The sequence below is a fragment of the Symphalangus syndactylus genome, chromosome 10, assembly GCF_028878055.3.
Source record: "Symphalangus syndactylus isolate Jambi chromosome 10, NHGRI_mSymSyn1-v2.1_pri, whole genome shotgun sequence".
Lineage (NCBI taxonomy): Eukaryota > Metazoa > Chordata > Mammalia > Primates > Hylobatidae > Symphalangus > Symphalangus syndactylus.
In genome coordinates this window covers 105193836-105216101 of record NC_072432.2, presented here as the reverse complement: position 1 = coordinate 105216101, position 22266 = coordinate 105193836, and the positions used below count along the sequence as shown (strand labels likewise).

General features: G+C 46.7%; 2 protein-coding genes across 7 annotated transcripts in view; both read left to right on the top strand.

Moving 5' to 3' along the window:
• TMEM108 (transmembrane protein 108) overlaps nucleotides 1–11863 on the top strand; it is a 373007-nt gene extending 361144 nt beyond the window's left edge. For 4 of the 6 annotated variants that reach the window (XM_063610729.1, XM_063610728.1, XM_055295395.2 and 1 more), the window contains 2 exons: nucleotides 4173–4327; nucleotides 9777–11310. In XM_063610729.1, coding sequence (XP_063466799.1) covers nucleotides 4173–4327; nucleotides 9777–9899 — 278 coding nt within the window. In that variant the 3' untranslated portion in view covers nucleotides 9900–11310. Of the gene's footprint in view, nucleotides 1–4172; nucleotides 4328–9776 lie in introns of all 6 variants that reach the window. The other 2 variants (XM_055295394.2, XM_055295393.2) reach the window with 1 other exon arrangement.
• Nucleotides 11864–13955: 2092 nt separating this feature from the next.
• BFSP2 (beaded filament structural protein 2) overlaps nucleotides 13956–22266 on the top strand; it is a 76045-nt gene continuing 67734 nt past the window's right edge. Inside the window, exon 1 of the mRNA XM_055295399.2 lies at nucleotides 13956–14472. Within this exon, the coding sequence (XP_055151374.1) occupies nucleotides 13984–14472 (489 nt within the window). The 5' untranslated portion in view covers nucleotides 13956–13983. The remainder of the gene's footprint in view (nucleotides 14473–22266) is intronic.

The following is a 22266-nucleotide window of genomic DNA, read 5'->3' as shown; positions in this document are numbered from 1 at the left end:
AGAGGGAGAAGGAAAGAGAATTCAGTAGGAAGAGTCTTAGACTACAGTGTTGTTCTAAGAAAGTTTCTGCCAGCCAATGGGTGTCCTTGAGCCATTAGAGGGGTTCCATGTCCAGCAGGAACAGGCCTGCACTAGTACCCCTGTCATGGTCAATCATGGCTGACCAGGGCATTTTCATGGCTGCAACCTCGAAGACTTGTAAAATCAGAGACGATGCATGTTAGGTCTTATCTTAGCATCTGCCATGGAGAAGGTACTCAATAAATGGCAGTGATAAAACAGTGATGATTAGTCATCTTATGGTTTTTAAGATTTGCAATGCCTACTCAAACAGGCCCGGGAAAGAGCAATTCAATAGTTGTTTGAAAGGTTGAATCCTCAGGGGACCTGCAGGGTTTCATTTCCATTTCTCATCACAGAGCAGGTCCTATCACCTGAAAGCATGCCCTTCCACAAATGTGAATACAGTACTCAGGGCTCCATCTGAAAATGGAGTGACCCCTCTTCTTCCTGTCACACATCTGACAAGCCATGGATGACTCCCCAGTGACATTCCTGGGAACCCAAGAGAGCTTGCTTAATTCCCAACTCTGTTTTAAAACTCAAGAAAATTGGGACTCCACGACCTCCTCCAGAGTCTTGATGGCTACTGCCTCAGGAGAAAAAGAGCAGTTGAAGCTTTTCAACTAAATGGGAAAGGGAACAGCTAACATCTTGTGTTTGCATAGAGCTGCGTAGTTTACAAAACGCTTCTGCATATGTCATCTCTATACCCTCCGGTGTTCAGGACAATATAGGATAGTGGATATCAACTTGAAGGTCATCAAGACCTGGATTCAAGTTGCAGTAATTAGTTGGGTGATCAAGATCAATACTATTAGCTTCTATGACCTTCAGTTACCTGTTCTGAAAATGGGAAGAGCAACAGTGCCTTCCTCAGGCAGTTATCATGTGGGCTAAATAAGCTTTAAAGTGCCTGGGTCAGTGCTGGGAATATAGTAGAGACCCTGTAAGTCTGACTTGTACTTTTCTTTCTCGGATGAAAGGTGAGACCACTGAAATAGTGAATGTTCTAACCCCTAGGTGGAGCTTTGGCCTTGAGTCACCCAATAGTCATATAACACAGTTTTTCTTTCTAGATGTCTCTTGTAGAGGATGTTGGGAAAACAGGAAGAGAACTGTCATTAATTAAGCATCCATTGTGTGTCAGACATTGTGTTTGGCATTTTGCATCCATGATCTCTTTAATTCTCATCACAAGCCTATGAAGTTCATCTTAAGTGACTTTCCAGGTGGAATACATGGCAGAGTCACAACTTGAACCTAGGTCTTTCTGTAGCCAGGCTGGCTTCCAGTACGTAAATGAAATGGTGTTTGAGAAGCACTGGAAACTCTCTGAGAGAAATATAATCAGGCCAGGAGCACGAACATGTGAGGGGAAGACAGCATGGAGCAGGACTTTCTGTTCTGACTCCCAGGCCTTCCCGCAGGGCAGGATCTCTGCATCTGGCATTCTAACAACATGGGCTGTTAGAGCACTGGACTGGGGGGTGGAGGACTTGGATTCTGCAACCTCTACCAGCCCAGGTTAGCATGGGCTTGAGCAAGTTCACCTCTCTAGGTTTCCATGCCCCACCTTCTAGAATAAGAATGTAGGCTGGGGGAAGGGGCTGATTTGGTTCAGCACCTACTGTGCACCAGGGACAATTTGAAGCGCTGGCAGATGTATGACTGCATTTAATCTCCCCAAGGAAGCTGAGGCTGAGAGAGGTTAAGTAACTTAGTCAAGTCATGCAAGTAATAGATTGTCACCTAGATTCTAATTCTAAATTCGATGTCCCTTTTGCCATATTGACTAGGCCTAAGATGGCATCTGTCACTTTGATTCTGTTTGCTTGTAACTGCTCAATAGATCAGAGGCACAAATATCTACCTTAGAGAGGTGTGCAAACTATACAAATCTGACTCACAGATACGCTTTTCCCCTGCCAGCCTGTGTTCTGTGTCTATGGCAGTGTTTTGTGGGGCATGATGGGATGTGCCCCTACAGGCTGATAACTGAAGAGTTGTTCTGTTTGTCCCAATTGCTCCCCTCCCTCTAGCTCTAACTCTACCAAAACTGAGCTGGAGCTGAGGAAACAGCACTTTTCCCACTTCCCAGATGGTTCCCTCTTTATGGCTTCTGTCACACCAGCTAGAACTCCTCCAGGTGTTTCACCATGCCAGCCACAGGAGCAGGGTGAAAGGTAGTGACAGTGAAGAACAGAGACACCAGAGAAGGGGAGAGGGGACCCGGGGTCTTGTTCCAGCTCTGCCACTCACATACCTGTGACCTGTAGCAAGTCGTCCAGCACTTTAGGCCACAGTTTCTCCTCTGTAGAATAAGGAGGTGGCCTAAATTAGCAAGTTTCAGGCTGAGCACCACAGCCCCCTCCTTGCCCCTTTCCTCTTCAACCATCTGAAGAAAGGGTTCTTTGGAAGGAAAGGAGGGAAAGAGGAAAGAGATCTACAACATTTGACAAGTTCTGTACCAGCTAATCTCTAAATTCCCTGTTAGCCCAAACATTCAGAAATTCCCTCTATGTTTTAAAGATTTTTTAAAAAGGATCTGGAAGACTGAAAAGCAAATTAGAAGTCTTTTTGATCAAAGCAGATCAGATAAAGTAGAAACTTACCCTATCTCCTAACCTTGTACAGAGACCTTTCCAGGTTGAGAGGCCAGCAAGGCTGGCAGCTGGAAAGAAAGCTACAGAATTCCCCAGGCAGCCCACAGGGCCCTGGACTCTGGGCTCTGAGGTCTCAGCCTGTACAGGTGCCAGCTTGTGCAACTGCCCCACACCCTGGCATGAACCCACCCCTGATGCTGGCCAGACCCTCAGGCTGCTGCAGACAGAGCTGGCCCTCTGCCAACCCCTGGTGCTGGCCTCTCTGGACAACCCAGCCTGGGCCCCCGACTCCCCAGCACAGAGATGGTTGGCACCACCAGGATGTCAGATGTGGCTCTTGGCTTCAGCTCCCCTCATCCCCAGAGGCTCTGGTGATGATGAACCTGGGGCAGGATATACTCAGTCCTCACTTCATGGCTTCTCCCCAAGAGGCCTCTGTCACCCTTGTTCTTGTGTTACCCTTCTGCTGTGTGAATCTGGATAGGCCACCCCACCTCTCTGACCTCAGAAGCCTTCCCTGCTCACAAGCCACTCAATTCACACATGGTTAATCAACAATATCCAGACATAATTCTTTCTCCTGGGCACTGGGAGTCTCAGGGATGAACAGACAGGGTCACATGTCACACTGTGCTCAGTCAAGCTGTGTGGAGCCCACCTCAGGCCATTTGTGCAGGTGAGCTTTTGCGTCAGTCTAAGGCAGGAATCAGCTGGTTAAGAGCATAGACTGGCCAGGTGCGGTGGCTCACACCTGTAATCAATCCCAGCACTTTGGGAGGCTGAGGCAGGCGGATTACCTGAGGTAAGGAGTTCGAGACCAGCCTAACCAACATGGCAAAACCCTGTCTCTACTAAAAATACAAAAATTAGCCAGACATGGTGGCAGGCACCTGTAATATCCCAGCTTCTTGGGAAGCTGAGGCAGGAGAATCGCTTGATCCCAGGAGGCAGAGGTTGCAGTGAGCCAAGATTGCGCCACTGCACTCCAGCCTGGGCAATGGAGCTAGACTCCATCAAAAAAAAAAAAAAAAAGAAAAACATAGACTTTGGAGTCCAGATGTCTGGGTTTGCTTTTGGGCCTATCACTTTACCTCTCTGAGCTTCAGTTTTCCTATCTGTAAAATGGGGATCCTAACAGTACTGACTTTATGGGGCTAAATGGAGGATTAAATGAATTAATATTTCTAATGTGCTTGGAACCATGCCTGGGATATAAGCCCTGTATAACTATTAGCAAAGGATTTTTTTATGATAATGATGATGATAGTACCAGAAAAGCTATTTTATCAGCATTCAAGACTTCTGCCCCATGATTTTGCTCTGTGAACTTCTGCTGTAAAGGTCTTCTGTGGAATTAAGGCTCACTTTGTACAGTTCACCATGCCCTGCCCCTTTTCCCACCATACACTTACTCCAGCTGGGAACTCTCCTCATCAGTTCGGTGGTGCAACCCAGGCACCATCCTTGCTGCCTCCCTCTCTTCTCTGACTTGCACTGTCTCCACAGCTGTCCTGCTGACGGTGTGCTGCATGAAGAGGAAGAAGAAGACCGCCAACCCGGAGAACAACCTGAGCTACTGGAACAACACCATCACCATGGACTACTTCAACAGGCATGCTGTGGAGCTGCCCAGGGAGATCCAGTCCCTTGAAACCTCTGAGGTAATGAGCTTGAAAGTGCTGGCCCCACTGCAGGGAAACCAGGCCCAAAGAGAGCCATGGGACATCTGCTCATTTCTGAGTGCCTTGCTCCTTAACGTATGGCCCTATGGACCAGCAGTATCAGTAACACCCAAGAGGTTGTAGGCCCTACTCTGGTCCTACTGAGCCAGGATCTGTGTTTTAGCAAGAATCGCCAGGTGCTTTCTGCACAGTAAGTTTTGGAAGCACTGTTCCTGGGACTTTTGGTTTCTGGGAACAAGTGAACAAATACTCAGCGAGGACCTGTTTTGTGCCAAGCACTCCGGGGGCACTATGAAGATGAGAGCTTGCTCCTAAGGGGCTCAGGTTCTGAGACGTGGCTGGGGGACAAACCCCAGCATCATCCAAAAACAAAGCCAATTAGGGGAAACACAAGACGAGTTCTAGACAAAGAGCTGTGGAAACCCAAGGAGGAAAGCCTTTCCAGTGCAGATGCTAGGAAAGATTAATGGATTTCAACAGGCATTCCAGCAGAGGAAGTAGCCTGAGGAAAGGTGAGGATACATGCTGGATCTGAAGGGAAAGAAGAATACACTGTGTCAGGGTATTTGCCCAAGACACTTGGCTGGTCAGTGAGAGAGCCGAGCTTTGAACCCAGGACTTTAACCACAGAATCCATGCTGTTTCCATCCTCACATGGAGGGTGGAGTAGAGGCCAGAGTGGAACAGGAAAGAAGGATAAAGGCCCAATTAGACACAGCCTTAATGGGGTATTATGGCATTGGGACTCTAGTTTGGGGCAGCAGAGAGTCACTGAAAGTTTTGATCTTTGGGTGACCCAGTTTTAGAAGGATTATGCTGATGGCCTGGTGAAAGCACCCTATATGTGATCAGCGAATGGATAAGGAAAGAAAATAATGGCTTGATGGATGAGTAAATGGGTGGAATGACATAGAAAGACAGACTAAAAATAGGTAGCTCAACTAGGATGCAATTGAGATGGCCCAGGAGAAAGATAACAGACGTCTGAGTAAGGCAGTGAGAGCTGAGAAGAGTTCTTGTGGAGGTACAACCCCACCCGTCCTTCCCGTGTGGGTCCATGCCACAGAGGGCCAGGGTGAGCTTTTGTAAACATAATTGTGGTCACATCGCTCACCTGCTTAAAACCTTCTCATTTCTCTCCAGTTAAAGTTCAAAGTCTTGTATAGGACCTGCAAGGTAGACCTAGACCCAGCCCAACTTTCCAGCCTCACATCACACCCCTCTCCCCATCTTTTGCTAAGCTCCAGCCACACTGGATTTTTTTGTTCCTTCACAGCACCACTCCAGACGTGTGCATGGGCTGTCGCCTCTCCTGCAACATCTTCAGGCTCTCCCCAGCACCCCCTTCACTTGCTCACTTTGTGATTCCAACCCATCCTGCAGGGCCCAGTCTAAATGTCACTTCCTCAGCAAGGCCTTCCTTAACCTGCCAGGCTGGGTTCAGCTCTCCTGTCAGGTGGTCTTAGCTCCCTGTGCTTTTTCATTGTGACCCTTTTTAGAGCTGTGATATGCTACTGGTCTGATATTAGTTTAGTACCCCTCTCCCCCACTTGAGTAACCAGTTGCTTCCACATCGCTAAACCCAGTAGCCAATTCGAAGCACTCATCGTACTCCATCTGTGCAGCACTGGCACCATGACATGGCAGCAGAAGCCCCGCCTTCTCAGGCTCTCCCCCAGCTCCCATTACTGCTTCCCTGTCCGTTCCCCAACCTCTATTCACTGGAGCACCCCATCTTGATCCTGCCACCACTTCTCTTCTCTTTTTGTTGTTGTTGTTTTGTTTTTTGAGATGAAGTCTCAACTCCATTGCCCAGGCTGGAGTGCAGTGGTGTGATCTCAGCTCACTGCAGCCTCCGCCTCCCAGGTTCAAGTGATTCTCCTGCCTCAGCCTCCCAAGTAGCTGGGACTACAGGCACACGCGACCATGCCCGGCTAATTTTTGTATTTTTAGTAGAGACAGGGTTTCACTATGTTGGCCAGGCTGGTCTCGAACTCCTCACCTCAAGTGACCCGCCCGCCTCAGCCTCCCAAAGTGCTGGGATTATAGGCATGAGCCACTGCCCCCAGTCACTTCTCTTCTCTTTCTACTTAGTCCCATGACTTAAATACCATCTCTGCACTAGAGAGTCCAAATTTCTACCTGTAACCTTAATGTCTCCCCTGGCCCCAGACTCACCTACCCAGCTACCTGCTGCACATGTCTAATAGGCACCTCAAACTCAACACACCCAAGATTGAACCCTTGATTTCCCCCTCCCAACCCCAAAACCCAAACCTCACCTGCAGCTCCTCATTATGTTGATGGTACTGCCAGCTGCCTTTCCTTCCTGCACACCCCACTTCTAGTCTGTCAGAAAATTTCATTGGTTCTCCCTAAGGACCAGCACCTCTCATTGCCTGCACCTCTGCCCCTGATCCAAGCCAGTCTCCTCCCTCACACCATGAGTGCTGCAATGGCCTCTAAATTAGGACTCCCCACTACCATCTTGCCTTCTGCAGTCTGCCCTCCGCACAAGAGCCAGATGATCTTTTCAAGGCAGGATACCGTGTCCACCACGGCTTCCACTTTCAAGTGGCTCTTCTCCACATTTTGAATAAAATCCAGACTCCTGTTCTCATGCCCTTCACAAGTTGGCCCCTGCCCACCACCTCAGCCCCCACCACGCTTCCCATTGATCACACACCAGCTTCAGTGGCCTCTTTGCTCTTCCTCCTGCACAGGAAGCTTGCCCCCACCTTAGAGCTTTGCTCTTGCACCCTATCTGAAATGCTTTTCTCCCGGATACCTTGAACCCTCAGTTCCTTCAGATCTCTGTTCAAAGGCCACCTCCTCTGGGAGGCCCTCCCTCCCTGACCACTCTGTATTAATTAAATCTCCAACCTCATTCTGTTTCCTCTTCCTTACTTTGTCTTCAGAGCACTTCTCACCACTTGACATTGCATCATTCTCTCTCTGTTGATTGGTTTATGGTCTGGCTGTCCTGCTGCCTGAGGCAGGAGCATTGTTTGTTGTGCTCACTGCTCTATTCCCAGCACCTAGAGCAGTGCCTGGCACATGGTAGGCTCTTAATAAATGTTTATCAAGTGAATGAACTATAAATGTTGTTCACCACAATTTACCCATCACCCAGTCAGAGCCTAACACACAGTAAATGCCCAAGAAAAATTTTTAACCAGAGGACAAACGAGGGGCCAGCTTCATTGCAGCATTGACCTTTAGTGTGGCCTGTACACATTTTGCATGGAAAAGGTGTTCCTGAGATCTGTTATAGTAAGTGGAAAAAAATACGTAACTTGACAAAGGGGCTGGTCCCACTTTAGATATGGTCTGTGAACCCCTGAATGTTAAATTTCTCATATTCTCTTTGCAAATTGGTAAATGAAAACCAAAGCCAAAGGACAATACTCGTGAACGCACTATAGAAAAGGCCCTTGCTTTTAGAACATCCCAGTTAGTCATTTGGCACAGAGCACGAGGGCTGCCATGCAACACAAGCCAGAGGCTCTGGGAGAAAGGGCTGCCCCAGCCAGTCGTGATCTCCAGACCAGGAGGGTGCCATAGGACCTGCAGCACAAAGCTCAGCTTGGCTTCAGAGTGGATTGGATTTTGCTGTTTCCCTCCCAGCAAGCAGTTCCTCTTATTCTGCTTTATTTAGGGTAATATTACAATTTGTTCCAATTCTCTGGGCTCACGTTATTTGAGGGCAAATACAGGCAGCCTAGGGCCGGGATGAAGCCAGCCAACTACACACACACTGCCGACCATCTCTAGAGCAATCATAAGGTCCCAGTTCATATTCCACCATGTTCCGCATCCTTGGGACATGTACTCACCACCTGCCCTTTAGCTGCTAACTTTCGAGACTGCCAAATGGTTTGCCTAAGCAAGTTCCTCAGTTGCCCTGCGCCCACTGCTGTGTTGAGGCAAGCAGCAAAACACAGATCCAGGGCTGTACAGACAAAATTGTGATGCCCAAAAAGTGCTTGGAAACTTCCATTCTTTTTTCTTTTTCCCTCCTCCTCCTCCTTTTCCCTGTTTTCTCTTCTTCCTTCTTTTCTCCCTCCTTCTCTCCTCCCTTCTTTTTTCTTCTCCTTTGCTTTGGTTGTTTCCTGAATAACTCTCTTTTTTATGCAGCAAAACATACCCACATGGTTTTGCCTTTGGTGAAGACTTCCTTTGTGAAAGCTATAAAATGACAAGCCAAGCTCAGCCTCCACCATTAAACCCAAAACCATGGTGGAGGAAAAGGATTTTTGTCTCCTCTTTGATGTGCTCTACTATTTTCCTTAGATGGCTGGCCCCATATCTACCCTTAGATAGGTGTTGAACTAATTCCAGACACTGAAGGAAATTCTTATCTTCTGAAAAGACATTTTATCAACAATGGCATTTCTTCCTTACCTTATGATTCATACAGCAGTAAGTACTCCGCAGAAAGTATCTGTTACTTATGTTTTGTTTAAAAATAAACTTCAGAGAATTGTGGTATACCTAGGCCTATAGTTGAGTCTTTGCGCTGAAATGGCTTGAAGGTTCCGAGACATTAGCTGTTTTAATTGGAAGAAGCTACGACTTTCTTTTTTTTTTCTCTCTAAATTAGCACCAGGGCCCGAATCCAAGTACAGCCATTTAGTAGCCCATAAATGTTTGCTTGTCATTGGTAAGTGAAACCAAAACCCTGCCAAAGCCATACAGATTACCTTCTGGGCAGTGGATGGCCTATTTCTAGGTTTTTCTCCTCCTGCAACTGAACATACAGACTGAAATTTTCATCTGTCACTTATTATGCAGTCACACAGAGATGCAGATCCATTCAGCTCAGCATCACTAGTGCTATAAGAAATGGGGCAATAATTCTGACCAGGCTCTGGAAGGACTCAGAGGGGGAAGGAATTGGCCCTTGAAGCCTCTTGACAGGTCTGTTAGATCCTGACAGGTGGGTAGCAGGAAACAGGCGAGTAAGTCTAGGTGTATTCAGGAAGGAAGAGCAGAGAAGTTTCCCAGATGTCTGTGAGAAAGAGGCAGGAAGTAGTCTGGGGTCCAAGTGGACCGAGTTTTGCCACTAGTGCAGTGAGCCATGCACTGTATGTGTGTCATGCATGGCAAGCCCCCCCCAGATTTTGACAAGGAAAGCAGCACCATCTCTGGCAGCCTGGGATTGGGGTGATTCTAGAAGCAGGAAACATTTTTTGAAAGCTGCTATAAAAATCTGAAAGAACAGCACAAAAATTAAAATACACACACACAAATTAATTAAAAGAATGGCATAGAGGGCTGGGCACCTCAGCATTAGCAGTGGGGATGGTGAAAATGTGCACCAAGCCATCAGTGCTGAAATAAATGTTCCCATGTGTACATTTCTTTAAGAATGGCCACCTCTTAAGCCTTGTCCAGCTCACTCCATCTCCTCCCTCTCTCTTCCCAGGACCAGCTCTCAGAGCCCCGCTCCCCAGCCAATGGCGGCTATAGAGACACTGGGATGGTCCTTGTTAACCCCTTCTGCCAAGAAACACTGTTTGTGGGAAACGATCAAGTATCTGAGATCTAACTACAGCAGGCATCACTTTGCCATTCCGTATTTTTCGTCTCTAAATTATAAATATACAAATATATATATTATAAATATAACCTTTGTGTAACCCTGACTTAATGAGAAACATTTTCAGCTTTTTTTCCTATGAATTGTCAACATCTTTTTTACAAGTGTGGTTTAAAAAAAAAAACTTTACAGAATGATCTGTGGCTTTATAAAATAAAGGTATTTCTAAGCAAAGCAGTTGCATTGATTGCTTCTCTTAATAACTATTCTTGAGCACCTGGGGATCCCAGGAACCCTGTTCAGGTGAGGTAAGAGACTGACCTCCTATAGAAGCTGAATGTTACAGTGGTCAAGCGCACAATTCTTTGAGTGATTCTTAAAGCTCTGGTTCCTCTTGATTTGGTGTGACCCCATTTCCTCCCTTCTCATATGCACACCTGTAAAGGGAACTGGGCCGCCTCGGGGGAAGACGGCAGACTCATGCACAGAGCAGATAAAGGGAACATCCCATCACTTCCGAGGATGAGTACCCTGGAGCCTTATGACGGCACCATTGGATGTCATGTTTAATTCCATCCAAGTTGTGGACGGCAGGCAGGAGCATGGAGCCCTCAGGAATCCGTGGAGGACATCAAGTCATCCCAAGGCCGTGTCCCCCTAACATTACTTCCACTGCTAACAACAGGACTGCCTTTCCCTGGTGGGAAAATGCTCCCTTTATGCCCATTCCTGTATCCCCTCCAACACCCACATCTGCATTAAACACCCGTGCCTTTCTCTTGGAGAGGGTTTAGATGCAGATCCTGCCCTGGAGCTTTAAAATGCTTGCCCTTCTTCAAGGATCAAATGTTTATTGGGGTTCAGCTTTGTTTTCTCAAAAGGCCATGGTATCGTGCCCCTGAGGAACATGTTTATCTAAGAAGCTTTGAGGTAGTAGAGCGATAATTTTTGAAACCTTCCTCCTGCAATCTTTAAAAGAGAAAAAAGAGATTGCCCAAGCAAATCATTTGGGAGAAGACATCATTATACTCCTACTTGGCACTGCAAACCTGCTCGCAGCACCAGCCAGTGGACTTGCCATCCAGCTCTCAGCTTCCACTGCTCCCCTTGTTCCCGGCCGGCTGGCTGCCTCCCCGTGCTGTGTCCAGCAGGGCCAACAGGGTCAGACCCTCAGAGACACCCAAGGGGCTTCCAGAGGTGGCTGCTTCTCTATTTTTTCCTGATTGTGGCTGAGAGAGATGATTACTGCTTTGACACTTCCTTTGTCTAAAAGAAAAATAGTTTGATAGTATATTTTGAATATAGATGCTCTTATAGTCGGATTGGGAATTGAACTTGAATGTTGGGTCATATGTTTGTGTTGTTGCTGTAGTCTATCATGACTTTTTTCTTTCTGCATTTTCCTTAAAAAAAAAGAAAAAGATGGCCTTCGAAAGTGTGTTCTCGATGTTGTATGAACCTACTTCACATGAGTTCGGTTGTTGTCTCTCTTCAAAGACTCTTCAACCCACAAAGAAGCAACTAAATGTTTCTCTAAGTTTAATTTTCTAGCATGTTGTTGTCTTACCTTTTTAACCTTACCATAATATTTCTGTTAACTGTTACATTTAATATACCAATGTGTGTGAGTATACATAGAGAAAAATCTGTTTGTAAAATTTATATATAATATATGTAATCAAAGATACATATGTTATATATACATATGTGGATGTATGACTTATTTTTCCTTATCCACAGATTTCAGCTGCCATGTATATATAAATAAACTTATTTTATTAGCCAGAGGATTCTGTTGCTAATACATTTTGCATTCTTTTCAAGATAAGCTCTAAGTCTTCCTTAGGCAGTACCAACACCACTTTATATCCATCTGTATTTTTTAATCTAACAGTAAGTTGAGTTTTATGTATGTGACGAGCTAATAGGATTAGCAATTTATCATTTGATAAAATAAATCTTTTTGAACACGTTTGCAGTTTCTCCAAAATAGACTCATCTTTCATCAGGTCTTTGGAGATAGTGGTGTCAAAGTACATCCCCCCCTTTTTCTCCCCGTCTCCAGGGCTGAGTGGATGTATATAGTAAATATCTTTGGTCCAGAGAAGTCTGAAGTTAACCTGGCCATTGAGTGTTACCATTCTGCAGAGAATAACAATGCCTAAACATGACATATTTGTGCACAACTTAATCAGTAGCCTGAACTTGTCATTCAGCCTTGGACAGTACACCTTGGAATTCACAATAATGCAGATCCTCAGAACCAAGTCAGTGTCACCCGTATAGGAGGCTGTTACTGTAACACAGGCTCGCATACCCCTTCTGGGTGCATCAGGGGTGGTGTTCACAGCATTAATGCTACGTCTGAATAAACAAGGACACTACTGGCCTTTACTTAATCCGATTGGTTCTTTCATCTGTTCATCAAATAGCCAACACTGATATTTATAAAATACCTCCCAGGCCATCTCAGAGAGACAAAGTGGAAGACAATAAAGAAGGGAAGGGTTGGAGTGTCCTGGTCAGCAGGAAGGAAGTGCACAGAGTCTTCTAGTGGGCGACCAGGTTTTTTACCTTTACCTGCATGACCTCGGGTGGGTACTCTGCTCTCTGGGTGGTGGGCAACAGGGAGACTCCTAAGTAAGTCACTGGCCCAGAGGTTGGAAGAGGGTGTCTGCCCCCAGCTCTGCTACTTTCTGGACATGGAACCTTGGGCGAGTCATTGCAGCTCTCAGGGTCCTCCTCACGTAAGAGGACAGTGGCCAACTGTAGGACATGTGATTTTAGAGCTGTGAGGTGCACAGCCCACATGGCAGTACCTGTCAACCCTGGACCTCCTTCCTCCTGAGGTTGAGTTGAGAATTCCATGAAGTAAACTACAGGATTCATGCACACACCAGGCTGGATCTGCTACTCACTAGAGATTGGCTCCCTTCTCCTTCTCTCACCTGAGGTACATTCCTACATTACAGCATCTGGAAAAATATCCAGCTCTGGGATTTGGTGACCTGGTTTCTCCAGGGTAAAACTTATGTACAGAGGTTTTTAGGTCCATGTTGTCATCCTGAAACTGGGGGAACCTTTCTGATCCTAGAGAAGTGATTGAGATGCGACCCTTGGTGGCTTAGGGGATGCCAAGATCAATAATTAAAACCCGGGGGTGTCATCATATCCTAACTTGGGGCACCCTTGGAGAGGCTTACCAGAAAACACCCTCTTTGTTTTTATTTCTCAGTTTTCCAACAGATGGAGAAGCAGAGGTGTAGGGAATGGCCGGAACATAATGTGTGGGACCTGAATTTGCCCAAGGTCCTTATCTGGTGCATCAGAGAGTTAGAGGCTCAGGCCACTGTTCAGACAGTGAGGTCCAGAGGGAGGAAGCATCCTGGCCAACAGCAAGCAGCTGATGAACAGCAGAGCATTAGAGGACAGAGATGAGGAGGAAAGGAGAGAGGTGAGGGGAGGACCTGAAGCTGCTGCCAGGACTGAGAGAGGAAACCATAGGCAAGTCTTTTCTCTTGGGTCCCTGGAGCTGCCTCCTGCCATTTTTCATCATTTATTGCCTGTGTGGACATGTGTTCACATTCACATGTGCCAGTACACGTAGGGATGTAGAAAGCCCTGAAATAGCTAGATTGAGTCATAGCTTGTAATCTGAGGTCTGAGGCAAGTGATCAGTACACTTGTGATCTGAGGTCCTTGAGCCTCAGTTTACTCATCTGTAAAATGGGGTTGCTTGATGCCTGCCTTGCCCACTCTTAGGTAGTAAAATGCACAAACCCAAATGGTCTACCCCCACAGCCTGCACTGATCCAGCCTCCCCCACCACCAGCAGAATAATCTGGGAGGTTGGGCACATGACCCTGCATCAAAGAATGCATGAGTGCCTCTCTGCACACAGCCCTGGGCAGTGCCCATTTCTCTTTCAGCTCAGTGAACGATGGAAACTCATGGAAGACAGCAGACAAAGCAGCCCCGGGGATAGGGGAGATTCCAGAGAGGCCCGTGACCAGGCCACAGGGATGCTGGGGCTGTAAACCAAAAGCCACTGGACTCTGTAAACCCACTGGGCACCACAGAGGCAGAAGGGGTGATGAGTGAGAGGCGAGTAGTAGTGGACTTGCCCACCAGTGCCAGCTCCAGCATGCCCCTCCAGAGGCGCAGGGCATCCTTCAGGGGGCCACGGTCATCATCCTCCCTGGATAGCCCCCCAGCCTCCAGGACCAATGCCATGAGTGGCCTTGTCCGAGCACCCGGGGTCTATGTAGGAACAGCACCCAGTGGGTACATAGGTGGCCTGGGTGCCCGTGTGACCCGCCGGGCCCTTGGCATCAGCAGTGTCTTCCTTCAGGGCCTGCGGAGCTCAGGCCTGGCCACCATGCCGGCTCCAGGTTTGGAGAGGGACCATGGTGCTGTTGAGGACCTAGGGGGCTGCCTGGTGGAATATATGGCCAAAGTGCATGCCCTTGAGCAAGTCAGTCAGGAGCTGGAAACACAACTGCGGATGCACCTGGAGAGCAAGGCCACGCGCTCGGGAAATTGGGGTGCCCTACGGGCTTCCTGGGCCAGCAGCTGCCAGCAGGTAAGTGTCCAGGCTGTGCCAAGGGCTTTGCAGAGGGCTGGGAGGGGCTGCTGAAGGCAGCGGGTAGGGTTGTGAGTAGGCTGAGGCCAGAGAAACTGACCATAATCCCCTACACTTTCACACTTAAAATGCTAATGATAACAACAATACTACCTTTTACTGAGGTTTGCTAGGAGCCCACACTAGCCCCCAAACGTGCACTATCCACTATCTTCCTTAAACTTGAAAGAAATGCTATGCAGTGGATCATTCATTGATTGCATTTTTCAGATGAGAAACTGAGGCATGTAATTTGCCCAAGACTTCAAAGCTAGTAGAGGGATAGAGATGAGATTTGAACCTGAATTTTTGTGCCTCCAAAGTTGCATTTGCCCCATTACCCTGGGCTGCCTCAGTCACCTTTACTGTTGAGAAGGGATTTTTACAGCTATTATCCAATCAAATACCATTGGATGGATGTGGTATTAAGAACAATGAATAAATGGAGGTGTGTTCCTGTATCCACCTACAACCACGCTGTTCAATAGAAATATGAAGTACATTGGTAATTGACAAGTTTCTATTACCCACAGTAAAACAAGTAAAAAGAAGCAGGTGAAGTTAATATTATAGCTTATTTAACTCTATATGTCCAGAATGTCATTTCAACATGTAATCAATACAAAATATATTGAGATAATTTACATTCAAATAGAACTTTCTGCATGATGGAAATATTAATATCTTATATCTGCACTGTCCAGTCTGGCAGCCACTAACCATATATGGCTATCAAGCACTTGAAATGTGGCTAATGAGACTGAGGAATTGCATTTTTATTTTATCTAATTTTCATTAATTTAAATATAAACAGCCACAGGTAGCTAATGGCTATCTTATTGGACAGGGAAGGATGCAGAGGTTTCATCTTTCTCCCTTGCTTGGTCAGCCCTGCTTTTCCCACTCTTCAGGGGGATTTCTGCGGCGCCTGGAGCACATCCATCATGTCTGGCCTGCAGCCTGTAGTTCTAATGCTGGGACTCCAGCCAGCATTGCACCTCTCAGCTGGTCTCTCTGTGGATAGCTGGCTTCTCCTCTCCTCCTCCTCTCTCTCTCCAGATGCTGGCCTTGGGATCCCTCTGAGCAAAATCAGCCTCTAACCCACCAGGGACTGCCAACTCAGACCATTGGCCCCCTGGAGTCCAGTATGCAGCCTCCCAAGAGGAGGTCACAAAATTTTATTTGTATGTAGCTGGGGGAGGCTAAGCAGTTGCACACAGGGACTCCGCATTTGCCCCTCCTGCCTCCCATTTCATCCCAGGATGCTTCTCCTGCACTGCTGTCAGTGCCCACTGACAGCACTGACAGAGTGCATGATGAACAGCACCATCCTCTCAGGCTCTCCCCCTGGTGCTGCTGTTCTGCTTGCATCCATCTGGGCTGTGAGGGAGAGCCATCTTACAATAGTCCAGGGCCTTAATGCCTGTCAAATCTAAGAGGCAGCCATTCCTCCAGGATTCTTCACGACTGTCCTTATTCCAAATATTGTGCGATAAACAACCACCAGAACATCCCTAGATACTCCAATATGTCAGCATCTGCTGGACAATCGCTTGCACTCAGATGCCACACAGACTTGTCAGGAGAAATCGAGTATCCCAGTGGCTAGGTTAAAAAGTAGGGCCACAAAACTTTAGTTTATACTCAATAGATACTGACTTGTTCTGGCTCCAGATAGCTACAAGGGCCTTTGCAACTTACTGACTTCTCTGGGCCTCAGTTTCATTATCCACAAAATGGGTATAACAATGCTTAGATATTCCAGCAAATCCATAGACAAATAAGAGCCTGGCTCCTGCTTACAGGTAGAGTACAGACTAGGAAGCTCTAAAATCCTGTGAGAGCACCACAGCCACACACCAAGACATGCAACCTCCATAGTTGTGGGTCAGGATCCCATATGGACTCACTTTCCTCTTAAGTGACTATAAATGAGGGCCTGGGTATGAATAAAGTTCTCTTTTTCTTCTTTTTTAAAAAATCATGGACTTGAAAATAGAGTTATACCAACTGATAAAATGGAGTTATTATTTCTTTTTTTTTTTTTTTTTTTTTGAGATGGAGTCTCGTTCTGTCACCCAGGCTGGAGTGCTGTGGTGCGATCTCGACTCACTGTAACCTCCACCTCCCAGGTTCAAGCTATTCTCCTGCCTCAGCCTCTCAAGTAGCTGCGGTTACAGGTGCATGCCACCACGCCCAGCTAATTTTTTTATATTTTTAATGGAGATGGGGTTTCACCATGTTGGCCAGGCTGGTCTCGATCTCCTGACCTCAGGTGATCCACCCGCCTCTGCCTCCCAGAGGGCTAGGATTACAGGAGTGAGTCACCATGCCCAGCCTGGAGTTACTATTTCTATATTGCACAGCCCAGACTTTCAGCCATATTAAACTCTATTCCATCAAGAAGAACAAAAGAAAACTCCATAACTGAGAAATACTCGTGATTTTTTCGGTCAATCTGGCCTCGCGGAGCTGCAGGAGGCCCCCACCAGGCCCCCACCCCTTTCCAGGCCTAGAGGAAAGGCCACCTCCCAGCCCAGTCCTTTCACAAAGTGCTGCCTTCGTCTCACTTGGGGTCAGAGGTAGCCACTCTGTGGTCCTGGGCTCCAGAAATCCAGAGCTCTCTCCCTCTGCCCTCACTTAGGCCTCTCTGGCTGGGGCTTCACGCCCACCTTTCCAGACTCCGGGCTCTGGTGTTCCGTGCTCCTCACAGCACTTCTTACCCCTCCTGTTTCTCCACCTGCAGCTGCCTCTTCCCCACCTTGTCCGCAGAACTCCTCCTGGTCCTGCAGCCCAGTTCCATGGCAACCCTCTGTGACTCCTGAGGGCCCATGCAGGGCCTGAGGCCTCAGAGCAAGCTCTCAGTAACTGAGCCCCAAGTTGGCACCTAGAGAGAAATTCGACCTCCTTAGCCTGGGCCCCAAACAGAGAATCCAAGAGAGGCCTCAGTCACTCAAGAGTAGGGTGGGGATGTCCATTTTGGTGGCACTTTCTTGGATCAGGCTGGAGCAAGCAGTGGGGAAGGTCAGAGCAAGCGACAATTTCCGTAAATGTTTGGGAAACAACATTTCCTCTTGCTTTCAGAGGGGGAGAAAAGAGTTGGAAAGGAGACAGGCTCTCCTGCCCGCCATCGCCACCCCAGCTGACACAGAAAGCTCCTGGGGCCATTCTGGGGAGTGGGGGCCCCCTGTCCCCTGGAATCTCCCCACAGCCTGTCTCACCCCCACCAAGAGGAGACAAAGACAGGTTTTCAGAAAAGCCAGGAAGAGGAGTCAGGAGGAGGGAAACCATTGCTGTCACTGTGCAGAGAGCTGCATCATGGAAAGCAACACGAAACTAGGGTGCCAGGAGGGCTCACACCATGGCAGAATCAGGAAGGCCTTCCTGGAGAGGGGGATCTTCCCCATCCTTATCACTACATAAGTTTGGGGCCAGGGTTGGCTCCATGGGTGCACCACCAGTGAAGTCTCATAGGGCCCTGCACTGGAGTGCAGCGATGCCATCAGAGATCACTGCAACCTCAAGCTCCTGGCCTCAAGAGATCCTCCTGCCTTGGCCTCCCAAAGGGCTTGGATTATAGGTATGAGGCACCGTGCCCAGCCAATAGTTTTATCTTTGAATTTGTGTTTTGAAAGTGAAGTCTCGTGGGACAATGGAGTATGGGCCAGGGGCTCTTGAACGGTCCTACCTCCCTCTGTCTCCCTACAACAGGTTCTTGGCCCACCCCTCTGCCCCTGGGAGCCCCTTCTGACACCTGCTCCATGCCCCTGGGTGGCAGCAACTGGAGGGAGAGGACAAGCCTCTTTCTCACCCCCGACCCAGGTACCTACAGGTGGCACTGAGGTCGTAATATTCTTGGGGGTTATCACCCCACCCCTACCAGCAGGACATGGTATATCGGTCCAGTGGCCGGTAAGAAAGGTACCGCAGCCGTTGGTGGGGTGCACACATGCCCAGAATCATGGAGCAAGGCCTCTGGACGCCTATAAAGGTCTGCATGAGCATCCCCATGCCCCAGGGAGTGGAAATTAAATAGCAGATAAAAATTACCATAACAAGTTGAAACATGACAGAAGAAAGGAAAAAGCATTATATTTGAGTAACTTAAATCGCACTTTGTTCCTGCTCTTTGAACAGGGGGCCCCACCTTTTGCACTGGGATCCACAAATTATATAGCTGGTCCTAGTTACGGTTCATGCATATGAAGTTCCATTTCAATTCCAAACCTCTCTCCTCCCGCTCCTCAGCTGTGTTAGAACCTCCAAGCCTCGCTAAGTGGTGAAAACAGACAGAAAAACCCCAGGTGGCAACTACAGAGGCTGAGGAAGACCTGGGCCATTTCCCTCTCCAGCCTTGCTCTGTGCTCCTGACTTTTCTTACCAAATGAAGGATGCTGACAATAGGCTCTGGCGGCAACATCAGGCCCTTTCACCCTCAAATAGGCCAAACACAAGCTTGGAATAAGGCAGCCTTGTGCCTCGGAGCTGCAGATGAAAGGAGAGTGGGGACAGAGGAGCAGCCCTCAGAGACCAGGTGTCGAAACAAAAGGAACAGCTGAAGCCAGGGGGAGAATGAAGCTGCCTGAGGAAGAAAGGGGAGCGCAGAAGTTCTAAGTTAAGGAGCCAGGACATTAGTCTAGGTCTCCATGGGAGAAAACTGCAGCTTATACCTCCAAAGGATAAGGCTGTCAGCTGGAGGAAATGGGAAATCAAAACTGTTGAAAGGCAAAGGATTAGAGTTTAAAACGGACCTGATTTGACTATTTTTCCTGCTGCTCACAGCCCCTCTTTCTGTCCCTTGCACAGAGAGAGCCCATACTCAGGGAATCTGCCTATTTGAAGAACATGCTGGAAACTCAGGCAATCCAGATCTGGGCCAGGTTTCTCTCCCACAGAACTTGTGGTCCTAGAAGACTTTTTTTTTAGAAAAAGAAACAAGAACTAATCCTTCTCCACTGAGAAGAAAGAAAGGCAACAGGGTTTGTTGTTCATGATTCACAACCTGGCATCCCTGGAAAGTAGGCGATGGGGGCAGAATCATAATCTGCAAAGGCCTGAACACATTTCCCCAAGAAGAAGTCACTCAGCCTGTTTCTTAATCAATGCAATTTGTTTGGTCAGAGCAGGCCAGTGGGGCAGTTTCTTTGTCAGCCAAGCTATAAGGGACACTACAGTATGGTTAGAAATGTAGCTACCAGAGAAAAGTCCATTAGAGAGATTCATTCCTCTTAGGAAGAGTGAGGTATATGACTGGAAGAAATATTTTGATGGGAGAGGGGGAGGAGGCATGAGCCTGCTTCCCAAGGGTCTCGTTCATATAATGCAGGTGGCCACTAAGCTTCTTTATTTATTTTTATTTATTTATTTATTTTTATATGGAGTCTCATTCTGTTGCCCAGGTTGTGGTGCAATCTCGGCTCACTGCAACCTCCACCTCCCGGGTTTAAGTGATTCTCCTGCCTCAGCCTCCCAAGTAGCTGGGATTACAGGTGCCCACCACCACATCCAGCTAATTTTTTTGTATTTTTAGTAGAGACAGGGTTTCACCATGTTGGCCAGGCTGGTCTCAAACTCCTGACCTCAGGTGATCCACCCGCCTTGGCCTGCCAAAGTATTGGGATTACAGGCGTGAGCCACCGTGCCCAGCCAGTCACTAAGCTGCTTTCTAAGAAAGGTGGTTTCTGGAAGTCGAATGTGTCTGGAAAGCAAGAGAACTGCTAAAGAAAACAGAGGGAGACTAGGGCGTGGCACTCAGGGCCTCTTTCCAAGCCCCTCTCACACACCACACTCGGCCACTCTTAAATCTCTTAAGATCTCTTAAAATGAGAGTTCCATGTTGGGAAATGGAAGACAGAGGGTGGGGTCAGTTTTCCATGAAAACTAGATGTGATGCAAAGACTGGGGATTTTGAAGCCAGACAGCCCCTAGCCTTGCCGCTTGCCACTTACCAAATGCGTGATCTTGAGCCAAGGTCTTCATTGATCTCTGTACCTCAGTTTCTCATCTGAATAATGAGGATGATTAGAGACTTCCTTTGACATGATAAAATATCTCTAAGAAGGAAACATTAGGCCTTCCACAGAAATTAAGAATGAGAAAAAGATGCCCGCTGTCTCTACTGCTCTGTAACATTGGTTAGAGGCAGTGATCAATATGATTAGACAAGAGAAAGTACTTGGTATAAGAATTGGAAAGAAAGCGGGAAAAATTTGTCTTTCTGGAAATTCCAGAAGGAACAATGTAAAAACTATACAACAAACAATAAGATGATTTAGTGAAGTAGCACGTTATAAAATAACATCAAAAAGCAATGCTGAGGCTGGGCATGGGGGCAAACGCCTGTAATCCAAGCACATTGTGAGGCCAAGGCAGAAGGATCACTTGAGCCTGGGAGGTTGAGGCTGCAGTGAGCCATGATTCTACAGCTGCACTCCAGCCTGGGTGACAGATCAAGACCCTGTCTCTAAAAGAAAAATAAATAAATAAATAAATAAATGCTGCTGGGCATGGTGGTACAAACCTGTAGTCCCAGGTATTCAAGAGGGTGAGGCAGGGGGATTGCTTGAGCCCAGGAGTTCAAGACCAGCCTGGGCAACAAAGCAAGGGCCATCTCAAAACAAACAACAAACAATGCTGTTTATATATAAACAAAAAAGATATAAGAGATGAGAAAATCTCATTTATGATAGCATAAGATGAATTACCTCTAAACTTCAGAAATGTCCGAAATCTATATTAGACAATAATCAAATCTATCTGAAACACACAAAATAGTCTTGACCAAATAGAAAGAAACACCATGCACTGAAATAGACTCAATAGCATAAAGATGGCTCTTCTCCCTAAGTTAATGTATCAATTTAATGCAATCCTAATTTTTAAAATTCCATCTTTTTTTTTCTAGAGTTAGATGAGTTGGTTTTAAATTCCCTTTGTAAGAACAGAAACGCAAGAATAGCCAGGAAAGGAAAACTAAGAAAAAGTGGAGGGGAGGAGGCTGGGGAGGGGACCAGCAGCCCCACCAGACATTAACATATTATAAAGTCTCTGTAATTAAAATAGTTTAGCATTGGCACAAAAAAGATGAGACAACCATGGAACAGAATAGAACATTCTATAGTAAGCTCTACTGTGTTTGGAAATTGAGTATTGATGAAGGCAGCATTTGAAACCAATAGAAGGAAGGGTGGACTTTTTAATAAGTGATACTCAGACAACTAGTCATAAGGAAAATAATAAAATTGGATCCATTTCTTGCTGTACCCTACGGTCGATTCTAAATGTATCCTAGATATAAAATCAAAAATGAAACCATGCAAGTAGAAAACATAGGTGAATTCCTTTATAACCTGGATGTGGGAAAAACTTTTCTTGTTACAATTCAAAATCCAAAAGCAACAAAGGAAAATATTGATAAATTTGATTAAGAAAAAAATTAAAAATGTTGCATTTCAAAATATCACCATAAGCAAAATTAAAAGATAACTGAAAACTAGAAAAAAAAATGCAATGTAGGATGGAAAAGGTTAAAATAGCCCTATTTTATACACAGCGTTAAAATTTGAGGTTACAAAAGCCGATAGCACTCTTTTATTTTTAAATGTTGAGGTATGAACAGACAGTTGACACAAAAAATAGATGAAAATGGCTCCTAATGTCTCAACTGCACTCATAATAAGAGAAATGTTTAAAATCTACCTGGGATACCACTTTTACCTATCCGATTAGCAAAACTCTAAAAGTATGTCAAACTAT